At 39.7% G+C, this 20,635-nt stretch overlaps 1 protein-coding gene across 2 annotated transcripts; it reads right to left on the bottom strand.

The window, feature by feature from the left end:
• Positions 1 to 900: 900 nt before the first annotated feature.
• On the bottom strand, positions 901 to 19,719 carry LOC100013073 (TRPM8 channel-associated factor 2). 2 transcript variants are annotated; one of them, XM_007504508.3, is made up of 8 exons: positions 19,563 to 19,719; positions 17,017 to 17,654; positions 10,568 to 11,559; positions 10,106 to 10,197; positions 8,391 to 8,604; positions 6,691 to 6,930; positions 4,758 to 5,095; positions 901 to 3,974 (listed from the first exon to the last, which is right to left on the bottom strand). In XM_007504508.3, the coding sequence occupies exons 2-8, from the start codon at positions 17,634 to 17,636 to the stop codon at positions 3,720 to 3,722; spliced, it is 2,751 nt and encodes a 916-aa protein (XP_007504570.1). In that variant the 5' UTR covers positions 17,637 to 17,654; positions 19,563 to 19,719; the 3' UTR covers positions 901 to 3,719. The 2 variants fall into 2 exon arrangements, with proteins under 2 accessions (XP_007504570.1, XP_007504571.1); XM_007504509.3 differs by having other exon boundaries at positions 17,017 to 17,651; positions 19,563 to 19,695.
• Between the last annotated feature and the right edge of the window lie 916 nt (positions 19,720 to 20,635).

The raw sequence follows: 20,635 nt of genomic DNA, 5'->3' as shown, positions 1-20,635 counted from the left end.
GAAAAGCAGAGAAAAAAAGTGGCCAGCATAGCTAAAGTTTCTGTTGCCTATACTGCCAGGGGAACATAGGAAGCACTGAAATGAGAATTATGCAAATGAATGAGTTACTCCTCCCCTGTCTGCTGACTTCTCAAGATGTGTAGAACCAGATGCCTTCAGGATAAGTTCATCTATAATGGGTTGAAAGAGATGATCTTCCTGGGATTCAGACTGGATATGGAATTTGGGCATTATGAGTCCTTTGATCTAATCTTAAGAAAACTTCATAATTCTTCATAATCCTTCATAATTCCTTCATATCAATCCTTCATAATTCAATAAAACCAGATGACATCAAAAGATGAATTCAAATTTGAGGACAATAGAAGTTAAGTGATTCACCTAAGTTCACTCCAGTATCTATGATTTAAAACCAGGGCTAGAAGTCTAATCAAGAAGTCTAACCTGCCTTCCTGGTTGTATGACCCTGAGCAAGTCACTTAACCCTGACTTCCTAATCCTTGCTGCTTTTCTATCTTAGGAATGATACTGAAAGAAGGTAAAGATTTAAAAAAAGTCATATCTGTTCTGATTCCAAATATAGCAACCCTTCCATTGTACCACATGTGCCCCAACATGCCCACCTCACCACATGGGATATATTTCTTTGGAGGCCCCTTTCAGATCTCACATGTTCTCAGAACATAAGCAAACAACTTGAGCCCTAATAAGTAACAATAACAGAGGAGCAGCAACAGAAGAAGAAAAAAGAATAAATGAAAATAGAAGAAACAAGAATCACAGAATCATATAGATTAAACATTGGTAAATAACTTAGAGATTCAACTCCCTCATTTTAAAGATGAGTAAACTGCAGTGCAAAGAGATTCAGTGATTTGTCCAAGAACAAGCAAAGGCACAATCAGTATAATATTGATTTTATATATTACACATGTTATACCATGTTGTACAGTATCAGAAAATAATTATTATATACCATTATTAAAATATTATATTATATATAAGCTATGTATTATATAATGATAATATATTATAATAACATATGATAAATATGTGTTATAAAATATTATAAAGCTCAGCATCTCTATCTTCCTTCAATCAAGGATAAAAGGCTAATTCAGGCCAAAGAAGAAACAGAACAGAGGAAAAAACAAATTAGAATAAATAAAAAATTTCCAAATAGTTCAGAAAATCCCAAGTGATTATACATGATATAGATGTCAGGAATATATATATTTGGCAAATGAAGCTTTCTCTAGGAAAAAAGAAGGAAAGGGTTAACCTAGACATTTTAATTTAACAATCAATAAATAAATTTTTTAAAAAAGAATCCACCAAAAAGAATGTCTTTATTCTCAATAATATCAGAGCACAATGCCTAGAATATAGTAGGTACTTAATAAATGTTGATTTATTGATGAAAAGTGAAGGATTTACTGACTTACAGCTAATGTAAGTCGTCCATAAATTTTACTGGAATCACAACCTTCATGTTGTGATGTCACTTCATGACGAATGATGATGCATATTTGTTTTTTTAAGCCTTCATTTTGTCAAATGGCAACCAAGGCCTGTCAAATTCACCTTTGCAGCATCTCTCCAATATGCCCCCTTCTCTCTTATGACACTACCACCACTTAAGTGCAGGTCTTCATCATCTCATGCCTTGAATATTATCCTTTTCTCTCATTTTAAAGATAGGGAAATTGAAGCTCAAAGAGATCAAACAACTTCTCCAAAGTCACACAAGTGCTGCATGACAAAGATAGGATTCAAACCAAAGTCTTGACTCCAAATCCAGTGCTGTCACCATTATACAGTATTGATGAATAATAGCATATTTAAGTCAAAAACAGATCTCCTGTGAAGGAAAACTTGATAGGTTCTGAGCCTCCTTTTGGAGCCAGCAGGGGAAGAAATAATCTCCCCCTTTTTTTTTTAAATATCCTCTCCCCGTATCACCTCACAGCTAGCAGATTGGCTAACATGACAGCAGAGGAAAGCAGTGAATGCTGGAGGGGATGTGGCAAAGTAGGGACATTAATTCATTGCTGGTGGAGTTCTGAACTGATCCAACCATTCTGGAGGGCAATTTGGAACTATGCCCAAAGGGCGATAAAAGACTGTCTGCCCTTTGATGCAGCCATAGCACTGCTGGGTCTGTACCCCAAAGAGATAATAAGGAAAAAGATTTGTACAAGAATATTCATAGCTGCGTTCTTTGTGGTGGCCAAAAATTGGAAAATGAGGGGATACCCTTCAATTGGGGAATGGCTGAACAAATTGTGGTATATGTTGGTGATGGAATACTATTGTGCTAAAAGGAATAATAAAGTGGAGGAATTCCATGGAGACTGGAACGACCTACAGGAAGTGATGCAGAGCGAGAGGAGCAGAACCAGGAGAACATTGTACACAGAGACTGATACACTGTGGTATAATCAAACATAATGGACTTCTCCATTAGTGGCGGTGTAATGTCCCTGAACAATCTGCAGGGATCTAGGAGAAAAACACTATCCATAAACAGAGGACAAACTGTGGGAGTAGAAACACCGAGGAAAAATAATTGCCTGACTACAGTGGTTGAGGGGATATGACAGAGGAGAGACTCTAAACAAACACTCTAATGCAAATACTAACAACATGGCAATTGGTTCGAATCAAGAACACATGTGATACCCAGTGGAATCACGCGTCGGCTATGGGGGTTTAGGGGGGGAGGAAAAGAAAATGATCTTTGTCTTTAATGAATAATGCTTGGAAATGATCAAATAAAATATTATTTAAAAAAAATAAAATAACATATCCTCTCCCACTGACCTGGAGGTCAAATACCACTGAGTAAATTCAGGTATAAATGAATCTCAGAAGAGGAAGTTAAGGAACCAAAGAAACAATGATTCCACAGGCACCTCTCCCCTGGGTAGCCTAGACAAATTAAGAAACTATAATTGTAAGGGTCAAGTGGGATATGATTGGGGATGGAGATTCTAAATGATCACCCTAGTGCAAACATCAACAACATGAAAATAGGATTTGATCAAGGACACATGTAAAACCCAGTGGAATTGTGTATCTGCTATGGGAAGGGGTAGGGGGAGGAAAGAGAAAGAATAGGATTCTTGTAACCAAGGAATAATGTTCTAAACTGACAAATTAAATAAAATTTTCCAAAAAAAGAAACTATGATTGGTTCCTGAGACTTAACATGTGAGAGTTAGTGGGTGGAGAAAAGAGCTTATAAGCGGAGACTGACAGGAAGTTGAAGTCTTTGGCATGCGCCTGGAGGAGCAGAAGGCTCCCTTGCTGGATTGTAGCTAGAGGCCCATCATGGCAGCTGCAGATTAGAAAGGTTCATTACCTCTCTGCCTCTCTCCTACTTTTTCCTCTCTTTACAACTACTACTACTTTTTGATTTAATAAAGTTATTAAGTTACAACCAGTCTCATAATTTTAAATGTTACACATTGTTATTAAACTCATGTTGTTATACAACTTTCCATGTGCTTTTCTTATTTTCCCCTTCAGAGAGGTGGTAGACTCCAGCTGACTTTCTTCCTTTGCATCAGCCATAGCATCCCAAACATTAAAGACAATCAGTGAACATTTGCTGAATCAACGGTGCTGACTCACTACATCCAGAGCATTTCCACCCATCCATCTTGTAGATGAAAATATATCCTGTCTATAGACACACTGGGTCTGCTGGGCACCCCTTAATTCTCCATAAGAAGGTACACATTCATGGGGTTGTCCTGCCATTCAGGGAGGCAGGCCAGGGAAGCAGCCACCTCCTCCTGGACAGGCCAGCCCCAAGCCTGGAAGAAAGGCACCAGATTCCTCTGCACTTGGTGAGAGAACTTTTTCACCCACAGGTTCATCTTTCCAGCATTGTTGTTGGGTACCCCAGATAAGGTCTGGTACTCAGTAAAGATCTGAATGAAGGGCTCCCAGCCAAAGGCTTCCTGTAGCTGTGATAGGGGAAAGAAAAAAGGGAGCAGAGTAAAGAATCTGAGTTTCCAGAGGCAAATCAGTACATGGGTTATCAATGACTCCAACTTTCATGGGGAAGAGGCCCCTTCTTGAATATTAGCCACATTTCTACCATTTGACAGGATTCCCTCCTCTCCAGCACCAAATATTATTTGGACATGATCAGTCATATCCGCTACTCTCAACCTTTGGTAAGTACTTGCTTTCAAGAATGCTAAATCACTCTAGTAGAAATTAAGCTGTAACCAAATTCTGATGAGCAATGGTACAAAAGCAGTCATCCTCTGTGACAGGACCTATGAAGAGTATTTCATTTTAATGTCCAATAGACTTTTCACAATTATAATTTGTCAGAACATTTTTTCTGGGATATATAAATCAGAATATTTTCTTTTTCTTCTTAAAAGAAATTTGGCAAAATATCTCATTTATTCTCCCATTTGTCTTCAACTTATCATGAAGAGAGAGTTAGGAGTTAGTTGACACACAAATAAGGCCCAGAAAAGCAAGAGGATATCTAGAATCATGAAAATCCAGATAGAATTTCCATGACCTGTACCTCAGGCAAGTCCCTTAAACTCTATAAGCCTCAGTTTCCTTATATATAAAATGCAGATAATAATAGCTTGCTTTACAAGACACTTTGAAGACCAAATGAGATAACATATTAAAGGTCTTTGCAACTTGAGGCACTATATAAATGTTAGATGAGGAGGAGGAGGAGGAATATTTTCCCTTCTCCCCTAATTCATTTCCAGTACCTGCAGATAAGTCTCCAGCGCTGTCCAAACACTCCATTCTTTCAAAGGGGTCCCTTTCCCCAGGTATTCTCGTACTCTGGTCTCCCTATCTGAGGGAGTCAGTGCAGGGTGAGCCTGGCTCCGGGGGATGTTTAATACCATTTCATGTATATAGACAGACCACAAGTTGCAGGTAGCTTCAGTTGTATGTGGTGGGAACTCCCAGACCTGTTGTTGCTGGTTGTGGCCAAGCTCATGGATGGGGCCCCAGAGGCCACTAGATCTTATTCTCTTCTCATTGACTATTTCCTCTGCTGACTTCTTATGGCACATAATGGGATATCCTGAATGCATCCAGCCTGGGAAGTAGGGAAGGAAGAAGGGGAAGAAAAGTGTGTGAGAGATCTCAATCTGCCATCCCTAGGTTGTTTCCATAATTTGTCTCTCCCCTATATTCCTTTATCCTCAACATATCAGAACAGGTGGCTTCTCTTTACTTAGTCAAAACAGAAGGAATAGCTTCTATCCCCATCTTACCCCACTTATCCAGTTCCTTTACATAAGGGTTATTTTTAATTAACTTAATTAAAACAAAATACATTATTTCTGTGTACCTCTAAATTGTCAATTTTGGAATTGTACCCCTGCCACCAAAATGATCCATGTCTTGGGTTATTTAATTTTTTTTTATTTTTTTTCTGTGGTCAAAGCTAGGTCATACAGCAGATAGAACACTGGGCCTAGAGTTAGGAGGAGTTGCATCTAAATCCACTCCCAGATATACTATCTATGTCTCTATTTGCCTCAGTTTTCTTTATGGTAAAGTAAAAATACCTCCTCAGGTTATTGTGAGGATAAAATTAAATATTTGGAAAGCATGTAGCATAGTGTTTAGGACATAGCAGACACTATATAAACAGCAGCTATTATTTTACACATTTTCACACATTAGACTATTCTTTCTGTAGCCTGGGAGGACAGAAACAGTGTGGGTGATTTCCCATTTCTAATCTCCAGCTTTGGTTATATTGTGAATTTTCCTAAAGTGAAGATCTATGATTTTTCTTTCCTATTCATGTATCCTATGGTGCCAGTCCAGGCCCCTGTAATCAGTGATTATTCACTTAATCTTGTTCTTCCCTCTGAAAACATCTCCCGGCCATCCTATGTAGATCATTTTTCGTACACAGTTGTTTACAAGTTATTTTCTCCCATTAGACCATGGAGTTCTTGAGAGGAGAGATTGTTCTTTGACTTTCTTTGCATCCCTGGCACTTAGATCAATGCCTAGTACATAATAGGTGTCAAATAAACACTTTTTTTTTAAAGCCCTTACCTTTTGTCTTAGAATCAATACTGTATATTGATTCCAGGGCAGAAGAGCAGTAAGGGCTAGACAATGGGGGTTAAGTGACTTGCCCAGGGTCATGCAGCTAGGAAGTGTCTGACGCCAGATTTAAGCTCAGGATCTCCCCTCTCCAGGCCTGGCTCTCCATCCACTGAGCCATTTGGCTATCCCCTTACTAAGCATTTATTGTCTTCTTGACTGGACTATACTTCATCCTATCTATGTGACTTCTACCAATTCTTCAAAGCCCACTGAAGTCTCCTTGATCATGTTAACACATATGGAAACCTCTCCTTTGAATTCATAGCATTTATTTTCTCTAACTGTTCCAAGACACAGAATAAATGCTTATTGAATAAATGTAGGAAAGATGAATGAATGAATGAATGAATGCTATTTTCTCCTTTTTGTGTTCCTTTTGAAATTTTCATGTGTTTTATCTCGTCTTCCAAACTGTGTTCATAAGGTCCTGCTCACTTGAATTATCCCACATCATGTCTAATTCCCTGAACAGAGAAAATGGTCACAATCTATATTATTTATGGAATTTCTGCTGACTTATTACACCCAAAAACCATTTCCCATCCCAACTTCCAGAACACCCACCAGCTGAGATCTGTACATCAGCCACAATCCTCTCAGGACGAGGGAAAGGGAAGGGTTTTGCTGCAAGTTGGGCTATAGCTCCCATCATCTCATCCCAGAGATGAAGCAATGGCTCTGGGTCTTCCAGGTCTTGAAGATGTTCAGATGGCACTGTTAAGATGATATTGTCTGTTGCCAGCTCTCCCCAGGGCACTGGGTGGTAGCGTATGATGCTCTTCCACTCCTCCAGATTAGTCTCTCCTATGGATAGAGATTAAAGGATTAAGGGACCTATCACTGAGTCTCAGAAATCATCTAATCCAGCCTATAGCAGAGCAGGAACAGTAACTCCCTTTCTTCTATTCCTCATAAGTGGTCATACAGCTGCTCTTTGAAGACTTGCCCCCTTGAATAATATATTATCTTCCAGGACAGTCCAATTTACTTTGGGACAGATCTAATTGTTAAGGATGTTTTCCTTATGTTGAGATAAAATGAGTCTCCATAAATTCTACCCCTTGTTCCTACTTTTGTTGCCTAGGCCCAAATAAACCAAATACAACCCTAATTCTACTTGACAACCTTTCAAACTATTCAAAACTATTATGTCCCCTCAAGTCTTCTTTCTTTCAGGCTAAATACCTGCAGTTCTTTCAATTAACTCCCAAATAATGTAGCTTCCATTCATCTTATCATCCCAGATTACTCTCTGGATATGGTTCAGCTCATCAATGTCTATTCTAAAGGTAGCTCTGATCACAGTTTTGGGAACAACTGAATATATGAGATGAGTGACAGTAGATCTATCATCTCCCTCATCCTGGGCATTATGCTGTTCCTTTGTTTTTTTTAACTCCTAGTTTCCATCTTAGAATCAATATTGTATATTGAGGGCTAGGCAATGGGGGTTAAGTGACTTATTGAGGGTCACACAGCCAGGAAGTGTCTGAGGACAGATTTGAACTCAAGACCTCCCATCTCCAGGCCAGGCTCTCAAAACATTGCACTACCTAGCTGCCCCCTGGTTTCTTAATTTTTCTTTTCTTCCTTTTTCTTTATTTCTTCATTTTTCTAAGGCTGAAAGTTGAAACTTTAATTTCCATGGAAGAGGAACACTCAAGGATCAGAGAGAAGGTACTTTATAGGTTCCCAAAATTCTTACGACTTCCTTAACCTTTTTTTTTTTTGTGACATGGAACTCTTTGGGAGTCTGGTAAAGCCTATGAACTCCTCAGAACAATGTTTTTTAAATGCATAAAATAAAACACATTGTATTACAAAAGAAACCAATTATTCAGAAACACAATTGTCAAAATATTAAAAACAAGTTGGATTTAGTACAACTTTCTCATTTTCCTGATGAGAGAGCTAATGTAAAACCTTCATGATTCCACAGCTAGTAAATAACAATTAGGATATGAAATCAAGTGATTCTCAATTCAGTGCTCTTTTATTCTACTCTCACCTTTGGTATGTACTCTCTACCCATTTGTACAGACAAAAGGCTAATCTAATCACTTTTCTGGTGTTCCTCTGAATTCTCCATGGACAAAGGAAGTTCCCTAATACCCAACTCTCAGCCTTAAAATAGCTCATCTCTTCCTTATTCCTACAAATACCCTTCTTCCTCTTTACCAATCCAAGGCAACCTAGTTCAAAATTCCTTCACCCTTTCTCCAGTTACCCTGGGGCTTAGCCTTCATGAGGAAGACTTCACTCACCCAGCTTAAAGTAAGGAGCAGGCACAGCTCCAGTGATGGTGATAGACACAGGACCCAAGTTGCTGCCCTGAGGCACAAGAATATAGATGAGCCCCCCCCAGAGGGAGGAGACTGACAGCTCTGGTTTGTCCAGACAGCATCGGTGAATCACCACAGGTGCTCGGCAAAGCTTCTTGGCACCATTGAGGTCATCAGAGTGGCAGCCAATTTGAACCTGGAAAGATGAGTCATGGACACAGGTAGCAGCCACTGGAAGTCATAAGCTAGATAATTTATAGTGTCTTTCATGTAAAACTAGCCTTGACTTATGGGAATTTGGTGCCCCAAGAACTCATCCATGCCAAGCAATCATATAGGTTCAATAAGGATTTACAAAATCATGTATGACATCAATAATGAGTTATTACAGGAAAATAGGATGTTTGGTTTATAGCTCTAATCTTCAGTGATGACATCACAACTTATCCCTTACTGCCTGTGTTAGGGAACAGATCCTGCATGGAACATGAATCCAGTGAGACAAAACTTGGTAGATATTTGTCATAAGGAAACTTTATGTTGAGCAGAGAGGCAATCATCCCAGAAAGGCATTGGGGGAACTAAAAGAAAGCACTGGTCCTTCTGAACAGATGATCTGATCCTTTTGTATAAAATATCCCAGATCCCATGATCTCTGGATCCTTTGTTGTTTACTAGACAATATATCTCATAAGACAAAACCTGCTCTAGAGAACAGATCATTTTGCTTAGAAGTACCCCTAAGAGGGAAATGGGGGACAAGAAGAGGAAAATGGAAGTAGGGTTTGGGAGTGGCTATGGGAATACTGCCTCACTAACATCCTGTAATGAGCTGTGAGCTAGCATGGCCATTCTGAGAAGCAATTTCAAATCATGCCCCAAAAGTGATTGAAGTATGCATAGGCTTTGACATAGTTATACCAGTAGTACTAAGCCTGTACCTAAAGAGATCAATGAAAGAAGAAAAGGATCCATAGATACAAATGTGTTGATAGCAGCTGTTTTTGCAATAACAAAAACAACTAGAAATCAATGGGGGTACCCATTTACTGTGGAATGGCTACACAAATCATGGTATATTAATTTGATGAAATATTGCTGTGCTAAGAGAGATGAGTACTAACTTAGTACTGTGCCTGGCCCATAGTAAGTACCTAATAAAAGTTTACTGACTGACTGGCAAAATGGACGATTTCAGAGAAAACCAGGTATACTTCTAGGAAATGATACGAAGTGGTTAGCAGAATCAGAACAATTTAGAGAACAACATTACGAAAACAATATTATGAAAAACAACTTCCTTTGGTCCTTTGACCAGTGTTACAAGCATGATTCTCAAGGATCAAAGATGAAATATGCTTCCTACCTCCTGACAGAGGAATCAAGATGCAAAATTCAGTATTCTCTTTTGGACATGGCCACTATGAGAATTTGCTTTGCTTGACTATGCAAACATGATGATGATTTCTTCCCCCCCACTCCCCATTTTTTAATTAGGGGATAAGGTTGAAGGGAAAGAAAACAACTGCTATCAGTTAAAAATGTAATTTTAAAACAAAACAGTTCAAAAATTTTTTTAAAAACTGGAAGGATATATGGTGGTAGCAGGCATAAAAAAGCTAAATGTGAAAGCCAGGACCAGTCATGAGGAGATATATAGGGGAGGCAACAGGCATGTTGCCTGTACAGAGAATTACCTGTAAGCCAGTAGCAGCAGCACACGGCATTGTGATGTTTACAGGAAAGCCTTCAGGGAGGTAGAGTCCAGTGCTCACCCAGAGAGTGAAATCTGAAGAAAGTTATAATAATTTGATGGAATTCCTCTACTTTTTTACCTACATTGCTTCTCAGACCCCCTCAAATACCTCCATATTCCTTTCTAAAGCTTCCATAGCACCTCAAGAACTAATCTATCCCCTTTTCAGAGCCCCACATTTTCTTTATACCCCTTCCTAGGGTCTTGCTATCATCTCTTTAAACCTCAAATATGCCAACTCTTTTTCTACTTGATTGCCCTCTAACTACTCCCAATAATTCAAGCCCCATCATATTAAGTGATCAAGCTCTTATTAAGGCAACTAAAGTCCTACAATATCCTACTGGATTCACCCATCCCATCCTTTCCCAAGTATCCACTGGACCTCATCCTCCATCTTTACCTGGACTGGTGCCATTGATCTCCATGGTGACAGGGGGTCCAGGGGAGTACACTTGGGAGGGACAAGTCCCATTGCTAGCTCTGTGGACCAGTGAAAAACAATCAGTGGTCCCATTTTGAGCAAGCTCAGTGGCCATACAGAGCAGGGTTGCCTCACAGGAATTGCTGTGCACAGGATGATCCTGGCTGACATGGGGGAGGCCAGTTTGTTTGATGACTTTCCTCAAGAATCTATGTAGAGAGGCATAGGCAGGGACTCCTTCTGCAGGAATCTTCAGGAAAGCTCCACAATCCTTCCTTAGCTTAGATTGCCAGTCTTTTGCCAAGACCTCTCCTCCTTTTACCTCATCTTGAAACTGAGACAATGCTGAGCGAAAGTGATAGTTCCCTTTACTAGGCACATGGACAGGAAATTGGCCACTTTTCAGGCTAGAATCTAGGATACTGAGGCCAAAGGGGTTGAGGATATGATTTCCAGGATAATCAGCCACAGCTGGCTTGCCAGGATTCTGGGAGGCCCACCACCAGGCCTGGCCCCCAATCAGTAATCCTCTACCCTCTGCCACAAACTCATGTATCTTCTCTGCCTCTTGGTCGCTATAGGCTGTACAGCAGTAAACACTTAAGCCAGTGGTCAGATGGGATTCTATGCTGCATTCCAGGCCACTCTCAGCCACCAAGGAATACAGATTTTTAAGATTAGGGTTGACCCCAATTCTGCCTGTCTGGCCCCCTGCCAGCCAGTTAATAGCATTGCACAGAAAAGGGCCCAGCTTGGGTGCACAGAGCATGCCCTCATGAGCAGCAAGCACCACTCGACCCTGGCCATAACGGGCACCTGCCAGGAAGCAACCAAGGGAAGAGTCTAGCCCAAGAGGGAAGGCCAAGGCTCCATGAACCAGCAGCTGAGAAGGCAGTCCACCAGTATTAATATCCAGCTCTGTGATCCCATGTAGGAGTTGCTGTTGATCTTGAGAGAGGTCTTCCCCAAATCTGAAAATAAGGCATTTATTCTATAACTTTCTCAGTTATGGACAATAGAAGTTACTGTTTGCTAGAATGTTTCGCTTCGTATATAAGTTGCCACATCTTATTCTAGAGGTTAGAGGCTTTCTGGGAAGGAAAAAAAAAATAATCGTTTCCCCATCACTTTTAGAATGTCAATAGTTTTTTCTTTTTTCTCTTTTGGCCAGCAAACATTTCCCTTCAAACACTCTTCTTTTCCTACTCATTTTGCTAGTTGCCACCCATGAAAATGAATAGAACTCTGTCTAGAAGCTTGAAGGATCAAGTCTCTACACCTCAGGGCAACCTACACTGCCCAACTCAACCCAACCCAACCCAACCCAACCCAGCCCAGTCCAACCCAACCTAAGCCTATAATGGTTCCAAATCTCTAAAAAGACACATTGTAAGCTTTTATAAACTGTATTTGAGCTGCTGAACCAAGTAACTTTCATTTATTATATTACTACCAAAATAAATTACCTCTAGAATGCTGTTTCAAGTAAAGTCTTATTTTCCCAGTCATGTTTGGACACTGGGTTTGAAGTCAAGAGACCTAGTTTTGAATCCTGACCCTGCTACTTATTTTACTTGAGGGTCTTATCACACAACAATCTTGGGTTCCAGTTTCTTTGTCTGTAATTCATATTAGGTGGGTTATTCCTATATAGGACAAAATGAGGATATAAGGGCAGAGCATCTAGAGAGTTAAGAAGCAATCAAAGGTACATTGGTTAATGATAAAAAGCTCCTCAAAATGATAAAAGTCCTTTTCTGACCAGGAAAGGGTTGCAGAAGTAAAGATCTGAGGGTAGGGGGCTTGAAAAGTATTTTGGCTCTGGTTTTGAAGTCAGGAGCTCTGTATTTGAATTCTGGCTCTGTTACTTACCTTACTTGAGGGTCTTTGTCCAAGTCACTTAACTACCTTGGGTCCTAGTTTCTTAATTTGCAAAATATGGGAACTGAACTAGGTGACTTCTGAAGATCTCCTCTAGATCTATATCTATGACTATGATTTTTCACTAGCTACTTAAGGACCACAGTAGGGCATCAGACAACAATAAGACCTCCCTGGGGGTTAAGCATTAAATCAGTCAGAATGGTCTTGGCAACATGCCATCAACTAAGTACATTTATCAGGTTTGATAGTATGCATTTGTAGCGGATCCAAACCAAAAGATTCCAATTTCCCAGCAGTGATCAGCAGGGAATAGTGGAGATTCACTTGGGAAAAGACAGTCTGAGAATTGAAAAGCAGGTTTTGTTGGCTGGATAAAATCCTTTTAGGATCAAACTGACAAGGAAATGCATTTGGACACATGATCAAGAAAATGTCACCCCTTGCTATGGAATCAACATAGAATAAATGAGCTTTCAACTAGATGCAGAAGTAATTTTAAAAATAATATTTAAGTGATTTAGTAAGGAAACTAGAGTGTTAACAGAAAACCAGATATAAGACACAAAAAGTCAGTTGTGATCATTTCAATTCAGAATTCTAAAGAGATTAGTGTGTATCCCAGGATTGCCTTAAGGGAAAAAATGACTAACTAAATAAAGTACCAGCCAATCTCTTTCTTGGCTGTCTTTTAAAAGGCCTAAAAGAGCAGTACAGGTATAACTTGTCCTTCTAGAATTAAAATCATGGACAAAAGTGAAGGTTAATGTATTTAGTCCATTCTTCTGCTTCTGAGTAACACTGACCCTTCTTCCCAGTCTTAAAATATACTTTAGAAGATGGTTATTCTGGCATATCAAAATGAGAAGTTCCACGCCTAATATTTATATTCTCTGCATTTGTCCTTCTATCTTGACACAATTTCCTAGCAGTTCAGAGACTTCCATCTGTTTTTCTTACAGGAGAAAAAAGTTTCTGAAGGAAAAGAGACAGGCACTACAACTTTTCCCCTCCTGGGGGATCAGAACTGAGGGATCAGTATCCCTCATGGTCTTGGATTATTAGTCCCTCTTGTCTTTGCCTATTAATGGCTTTTTTTCCCATTACATCCCTCATTAAATTTAAATAAATTAATAATTATTATCATCATTTATATAACATTTCAAATTTTATAATGCATTTTATGAATAATCTACATATATTATTTATGAATATAATTCTATGCTTAGAACAACTCTATGAGGCAGATGCTGTGATTTTCTGATGTTTACAGATGAAGAAATTGAGGCAGACAGAAGTTAAGTGATTTGCTAGGAGTTGTATAACTAATAAATGTGTGTCACTGGATTGGAATGGAGGTCTACCTGACTCTAAGGCCAACATTCTATCAGTTGTACCACCTAGCTGTCCAATAAACAATCTTACATCCAAGCAAATAATTGTTTATGGTACCTTTATGCTTCTGGGGCCTCTTAGTTTCCAGCATCTCAAGTTCAACCAGCTCTTTTAGTAGTAAACATTATTTCCTATTTCTGTTACTATGATCCTTGAGGAGGCTGGTAAACTTTTTTTATTCTTGAAGTAGATTCCAACCACATTTTTTTTTGGTTGCCTTATCATCCTATTGATTTATATTAAACTTGCAATCCACTAAAACTCCAAAGATTTTTCTCTTTTCTTTTCTTTTCTTTTCTTTTCTTTTCTTTTCTTTTCTTTTCTTTTCTAAGTCCTTACCTTCTGTCTGGGGTCAAGTGACTTGCCCACATAGTTAGGAAGTGTCTGAGGTCAAATTTGCACCCAGGACCTCCTATCTCTAGGCCCGACTCTCAATCCACTGAGTCATCCAGCTTCCCCCCAAAGATCTTTTTGTGATAAAGCACTAGCTACAAAGACCTGTCCCATTCTCTATCCTCAAAGCTGATTTTTTGAACTCAGGTAAAAAAGCCTTTATATTTATCCAGACTAATTTTCCTCTTGGATTCAACCCAATGTTCCAGCCTGTTAGTATCTTTTGGATCCTAACTTTGATATGCATGTTATCTATACCTTTATTCAAGTCACCGATTAAATGTTAAATAGCACACAGATGGGCAGAGAGTTATAGAATACACCACCATAAATCTGCTAACAAGAAACCACTAGTCACTATTTCACAGATCTGGCTTTCTGAACCAATTCTAAATCCACATCTTTCTATCTTGTCCAAAAGGATAGCACTAGAGCATAGCATTCATGAAATGCTTTGCTAATGTCTCTATATAGTCTATTCTTAGATGTAGGTGAAGTGGATTAAGTATTATACATAAAGAAGCAAGACCTGTGGGGGCATCTATGTAGCTCAGTGAATTGAAAACCAGGCTGAGAGATGGGAGGTCCTGGGTTCAAATTTGACTTAAGACACTTTCTAGCTGTGCGATTCTGGGCAAGGCACTTAACCCCCATTGCCTAGTCCTTATCACTCTTTTGCTGTGGAAGCAATACATATTATTGTTTCTAAGGCAGAAGATAAGAGTTAAAAAAAAATGAAGATGAGTTCAAATCCAGTTTCTAGTACTTAGTAGCTATGCTGTGTGCTCTGGGCAAGTCACCAAATCTGTCTGCCTCAGTTTTATAATCTATGAAATGGGGATAATAATAGAACTACCTATCAGGCTACTTGGGATAATCAAATGAGATAATATTTGTAAAGCACTTTACACAGTTCCTAACACTTAGTAGAGACTTAATAAATGTTTATTCCATTCTCTTCTTACAATACCTTGTTGATGTATCAGTGTACTAACCCTATCAAAAAATAAAATAAAATTAATCTGGCATAATCTGTTCTTAAGGAAACCATACTATCTCTTTATGGTCATCAATAGTATTTCTAGATAGTCATCATTTAACTTTATGAATATTTACTAACCATCCTGTTGATAAAAAAAAAAGTCTTGAATTTAGCTAGGGATTCAAGTCAAACTTATTGGACTATATCACATGGAACACATGCTAGAAATAATATTTATAGTCTTCTCTGTGGGCACACTCTCCAAGGACCCAGTGCCCCAAGGACCCAGTGCACCCATCTCAGCAGCACAAAGTTCTCCAGAGTTCCTAACTAGGGGAGCTGGACTGTTACCCTCCTCCTGTCCCCAGTAGGAGTTAGTAAGCAGTTCTCTTCAAGACAGCATCCCTTGAAGGACAAGATTGTCCCACCCCATTCGAAATACAGTGGCCTCTTAATTACCTTTGGCCTGAGTGAGACAGAATCAACTAATAGAAGCAACTAGTGTCTTTACTATACAAAGTATTTTGGAAGTTTGGGGGATGTGTCTTTTGAGTTTGTACTTTTAAAATATTCGAAACTGTAGTTTAATGATTTAGAAATAAGTATTATGAACCTGAGGCTAGACTAATAGTCTCTTCAGCTATTCCCCAGTTGCTTTTACAAGCAACTTTGGTTGCTTTAATTTGCATTCTTCTTCCCCCTCACCTCTAATTAACCTAGCCTGTTCCGATGTGCATTCAAAGATGTGCCTGCCTGAAGGAGAACAAGTAAGCTTGAAGCTCTGGGAAACACAATAGTGACTAGTCAATCTCCCAATCAGCCCTGCATCCAAATTAAAACCTGACTTCAACCCTTGACCATTTGTTAAAGAGTTTCATTTGGAGGATACCTGCTTCAGGAAGGCTGGAATGGGATGGGGAGATTGTGTCAGGATGATGCCATTTAGCCTGAGGGTTATATTTTCCTATAAATAATGGGTTTTCCCATAAACTAGGGCTTTTTTGCTTTTTCCACCCTAAGTTTGAGGGATCATAACTCATATAAGTAGAGGGGAGCAAAGTGCTTGCTCTCCTCACCTCTCCCTCTTCCCAAGCCTGACTACATCACTGGTCCCCTGCCCAGCAATCCAATGGGAGTGCTTCCTACCTCCCCTGGATGGAGTAAGGAGAGGAAACAATTCATTCAGCACTCAGTGGGGGAGGGGCACAAAACGGGGGAGGGGGCATAGGCAAAGCACTTTGTCTAGGGCATGGGGTGGGGATGAAGTCTGGCACTCCATCTCTAAAAGGTTCCCCATCACTGGCCTATATGGTATGCAAATTCTTCTTCCCCCTTTTTTTTTAGCAAAAAATAACATTGGCCTTTCTCATGTCCTTAAGGATTTCATCCTGTTCTTCTTAAACGTTTATCCAAAGATCACTCTCAATAGCTCATATTTTCTGATACTTTCAGTACCTAGATATAACTTCATCTGGGCCTAGTGACTTCAATTCATCAAGAACACAACTACTGTGTCCTTATTTGTTTCTCTATTCAATCCTTCTCTGTATCCTTTTATAAAATGGACACTAATGATCATGGCAATAATCCTTTGGCTCTCCCTCTAAATAGAATCAAATACTAATTATGACCTTCGATCAATTCTCTCTGTCCATAGCATTCCTGTTAGTTGACAATATAAAAGAGGCTTATTCTTCTTAAAACGTCTAGCTCTTTTTCATTAAGGGGATTATGTCTACTTCTTAATAAAAATCTTTGCCATACCCCTGATACTCACCTGACTGTAAGTGGAATTTTAGGTACTTTCTTAGAGACCTTGAGGAAGTCTGTCTTTCCATAGGCATCAGTGAAGTACACACCAGCTACACTGGTGACCTGGTTCCCAGGGAAATTGGACAGAACCTTGTCACATCCATGTTTACTTGCCCAATACCAAGCTTGGCCCCCAATGAGTAAACCTCCACCATTTTTCACAAATTGAATCATCTCTTTGGCCAAGGTGCTGTCATAGGCATTGATACAGTAAACTCCTATTGAGTCCTCAAGACCATCCATGGTCTGTACCTCCACCCCAAAGTCACTGAGAATGTGAGTGAGAGGTTCAACAGATGTGTGTACCCCAACAGCAGCACCTGGGCATTGGTTAAGCCAGCCCATAGCATTGAAAAGAAACTGAGCCAACATCCTATCTTGCAGGTAGCTCTCATGAGACATGACTACCATGCGGCCTTGGCCATAACGTGAGGCAGCAATGATGACCTGGCCATCCTTATTCACCAGCACTGGGAAGGCAGCTTCACCAATCAGTAGCAATTCACAAGGGACAGGACCATTGGGAAGATTCCAACTGTTCAGTCCCTTCAGTAGGATCTCAAAATCATCTGATGGAGACATCATTATGGCTTTTTTAACCTGCTGAGGGAAGAGAAGCAATGTTTCAGACTGGTGATAAAGTCCTAATCCTACCCCTCCTTCCAACATCTAGCACATAATAAGTACTCAATAAAAGCTTATACAATTCTGTTCCTTGAGTACTTTGCTGATATAACAGTCTACCAGTGCCATTCAAAAAGGAAATGAGATTAATCTAACATAATCTGTATGTTTTTTCTGACTTTTTCTTTGACCCATTCATTTTTTAAATAAGGCTATTTCGTTTCCAATTAATTTTTAGCATTTTTTCTCTAGCCCTTTGTTCAATGTAATTTTATAGCAATGAAGACTGAAAAGCATGCATTTAATATTTCTGCTTTCCTGAAACTGGTTGGGAGGCTTTTAATGTTTTATTTTATCAATTTTTGTGAAGGTGCTCTGTATAACTAAGAAAAAGACAAATTCCTTTCTATTCCCATTCAGTTTTCTCCAGAGTCTAACTCAAGTCAAACTTTTGTAATATTCTATTTACCTCCTAAATTTCTTAGAATCTATGCTGGATGAAGCCATGCTGGCTCTTTTTGGTCATTACTTCCATTTCCAGATATTCACTATTTAACTTTCTGGACATTCACTAATCATTCTGTTAACAAGATATTCTAGATTTTGGATAGAAATTCTAGTCAAGCACACTAGCCTTTAATAAATATATAGCATAAATAACAAATTTCATTATCTTCCCTTTTTTTTTTGAAAATCAAAATAACATTAGTCCTCTTCCTCATTATCTTCTACTTCATATTTACTTTCTCCTCAAATCCCCTCAATTTGTCTCCTCTTCCACCTGCTCTCCTTAAACTACTCTTCAAGGGTATCACTGACCAACACCCTAATTTTCAAATCTCTTGGCCTTTTTTCAGTCCTCATTCTCCCTGAGTTGTCTATAATATCTGTTACTTTTCACCTTCCTTTTGCTTCCTTTTCCCAGGACATTAGTTTCCCCCACCCCTTTCCCTTCCTCTTGCCCAGTTTTCCTACCATAGAGACTATGCAGAGATAAATAGGAAGTTAGGAAAACTCGAGAGAATTTCAAGTCTATCACTACTACCTTCCCCTACATTTTGGTCCATTTTACAGATGATGAATGGAAGATGAGAGGAACCGACTTGCCTAGACCTCAGAGCAAAGAGTGGCTAACCAGACTAGATTTGTGCTCCTGAGACCTGGCCAAGTGTTCTTTCCACTACACTCTGTTGTCTCTCCAGAGACATAGATCCCTAGGGCTAGAAGGAATTTTAGGTGTCATTGAATTCCACTCCTTTAGTTTTATACATAAGGGACTTGCCCAGGGTCACACCCAACAGTAAGTGTTTCAGAGTGGACATTTGAATGCATTTTCTCTGATTTTGGGTTCTACAATAGTCTTCGTGTCCTCCCCAGCTTGAAAGTCATAGACTTGACCTTAAATTGTTTGGGGGACTTTGGGGACAATGATTCTATGACATTGCTGGGGGGTAGGAGTGGAGGGTGAGGGTCAGAGTATGTGATACTCTAAAAGGAGTAAGTATTTGGCAAAACTCATGAGAATCAGTGGCAAATAAGAGAGAGAGAGAGACAGAGAGGTAGAGACAGAGAAGTAGAGACAGGGGAGAGAGAAAAAGACAGAGGAAAGAGAGAAGGAGGGAGGGGAAAAGGGAGGGAGAAAGAGAAACAGAAAGATCGACAGAGAGAAGCATCCAGATTAATGAATAGAACTCTAGTATCAGCCTTGGGAGTACAGTGCAGAGATTTATTGTTTTTAACCCATCCCATTCACAGCCACAATTACACATATGCACCCCATAGCTGTTACTTGCTTACTTCCTGCCTCCTGCATCTGGTCTAGTAAACCAGATTTCTTTCCTTTAGAGAGGCAGAGAAGGGAAGACGCGGAGAAAGGAGAAAACTCACATTCCTGTTCTTCAGCTCCAGCTCCAGGGACACCCGGAGAAAAGAGAGGCCTCCAGAACAGTGGCAAGGAAGGGAAATGGAAAGCAGAGAACCTGATGCAGGAGGGGGTGTGACCAGGAGTCTCTCTCCTCTCTACTTCCTGCTCTATTTGGCTAGAGGCCAGAGTGAGGTGGAGCCTGCCTTGAAATGGAGCCCGGAAACCTGAGCGGAGCACAGCTGAGTGAGGTCCCTGAGCTGTTTATTTCTAGGCTTCAGTAATGGAGACTGATGTCACTCGGAAACCAGGGGTCCAAGCCCTGTTCCAATTAAACAAGGAGGGAGAGGGGAAGAAGAAGAGATGAGAGAGGGAAGGGAACAGGAGAAGAGAGGGAAAGAGAGAGGGGAGGGAGTGAGAGAATGATGAAGAGAGGGAGAGAACAGGAGTGGGAGAAGAAAAGGGAGAGGGGGTAAACAGAAGGAGAGGATAAAGGAAGAATAGAGAGAGAAAAGGAGAGGAGACAGGGGAAAGAGAAAGGGAGGGGAAGAGGGAGGAGGAGAGGAGAGAGAAGAGAGTAAGAGAAGAGAAGGTAAGAGAGAGCGGGGAAGGAGAGAAGAAAAGGGAGGGGAGGAGAAAAAAAGAGAAAGGGGAAAGGGAGGAGGAATGAGGAGGAGGAGGAGAAAGGGAGAGGTAAAGTGAAATCAGCAGTTTGCAGGGTGAAGAACCCCTGATGTGCTAGAGCCAACTTAGCCTATTGCTAAATTTTTCATTCTGAACATTTACACCTAAAATCAGCAAAAGCTGATTGGGGCTTGATTTATTAATTTTGTTGGCAGGGTAAAACTTGAAAAATAATGGAGAAAATGCTAGTTCAGGTACATTTAAAAGGATGTCATTTATTTGTATATATATATATATATATTTTTTTTTTCCAGAGAACCAATTCTTAAATAGCCTTTTAGCAATCTGGTAAGGTCTGTAGACCACTTCAGAGAATGTTATTAAATGCATAGAATAAAATCTGTAAGATTACAAAGGAAACCAATTATATTGAAAGTTTTCAACATATTTTTTTTAAAAAAAGAAAAAAGTAGTT

This window comes from Monodelphis domestica, chromosome 5 (genome assembly GCF_027887165.1).
Source record: "Monodelphis domestica isolate mMonDom1 chromosome 5, mMonDom1.pri, whole genome shotgun sequence".
NCBI lineage: Eukaryota > Metazoa > Chordata > Mammalia > Didelphimorphia > Didelphidae > Monodelphis > Monodelphis domestica.
This window is presented reverse-complemented; position numbering and strand designations above follow the sequence as displayed.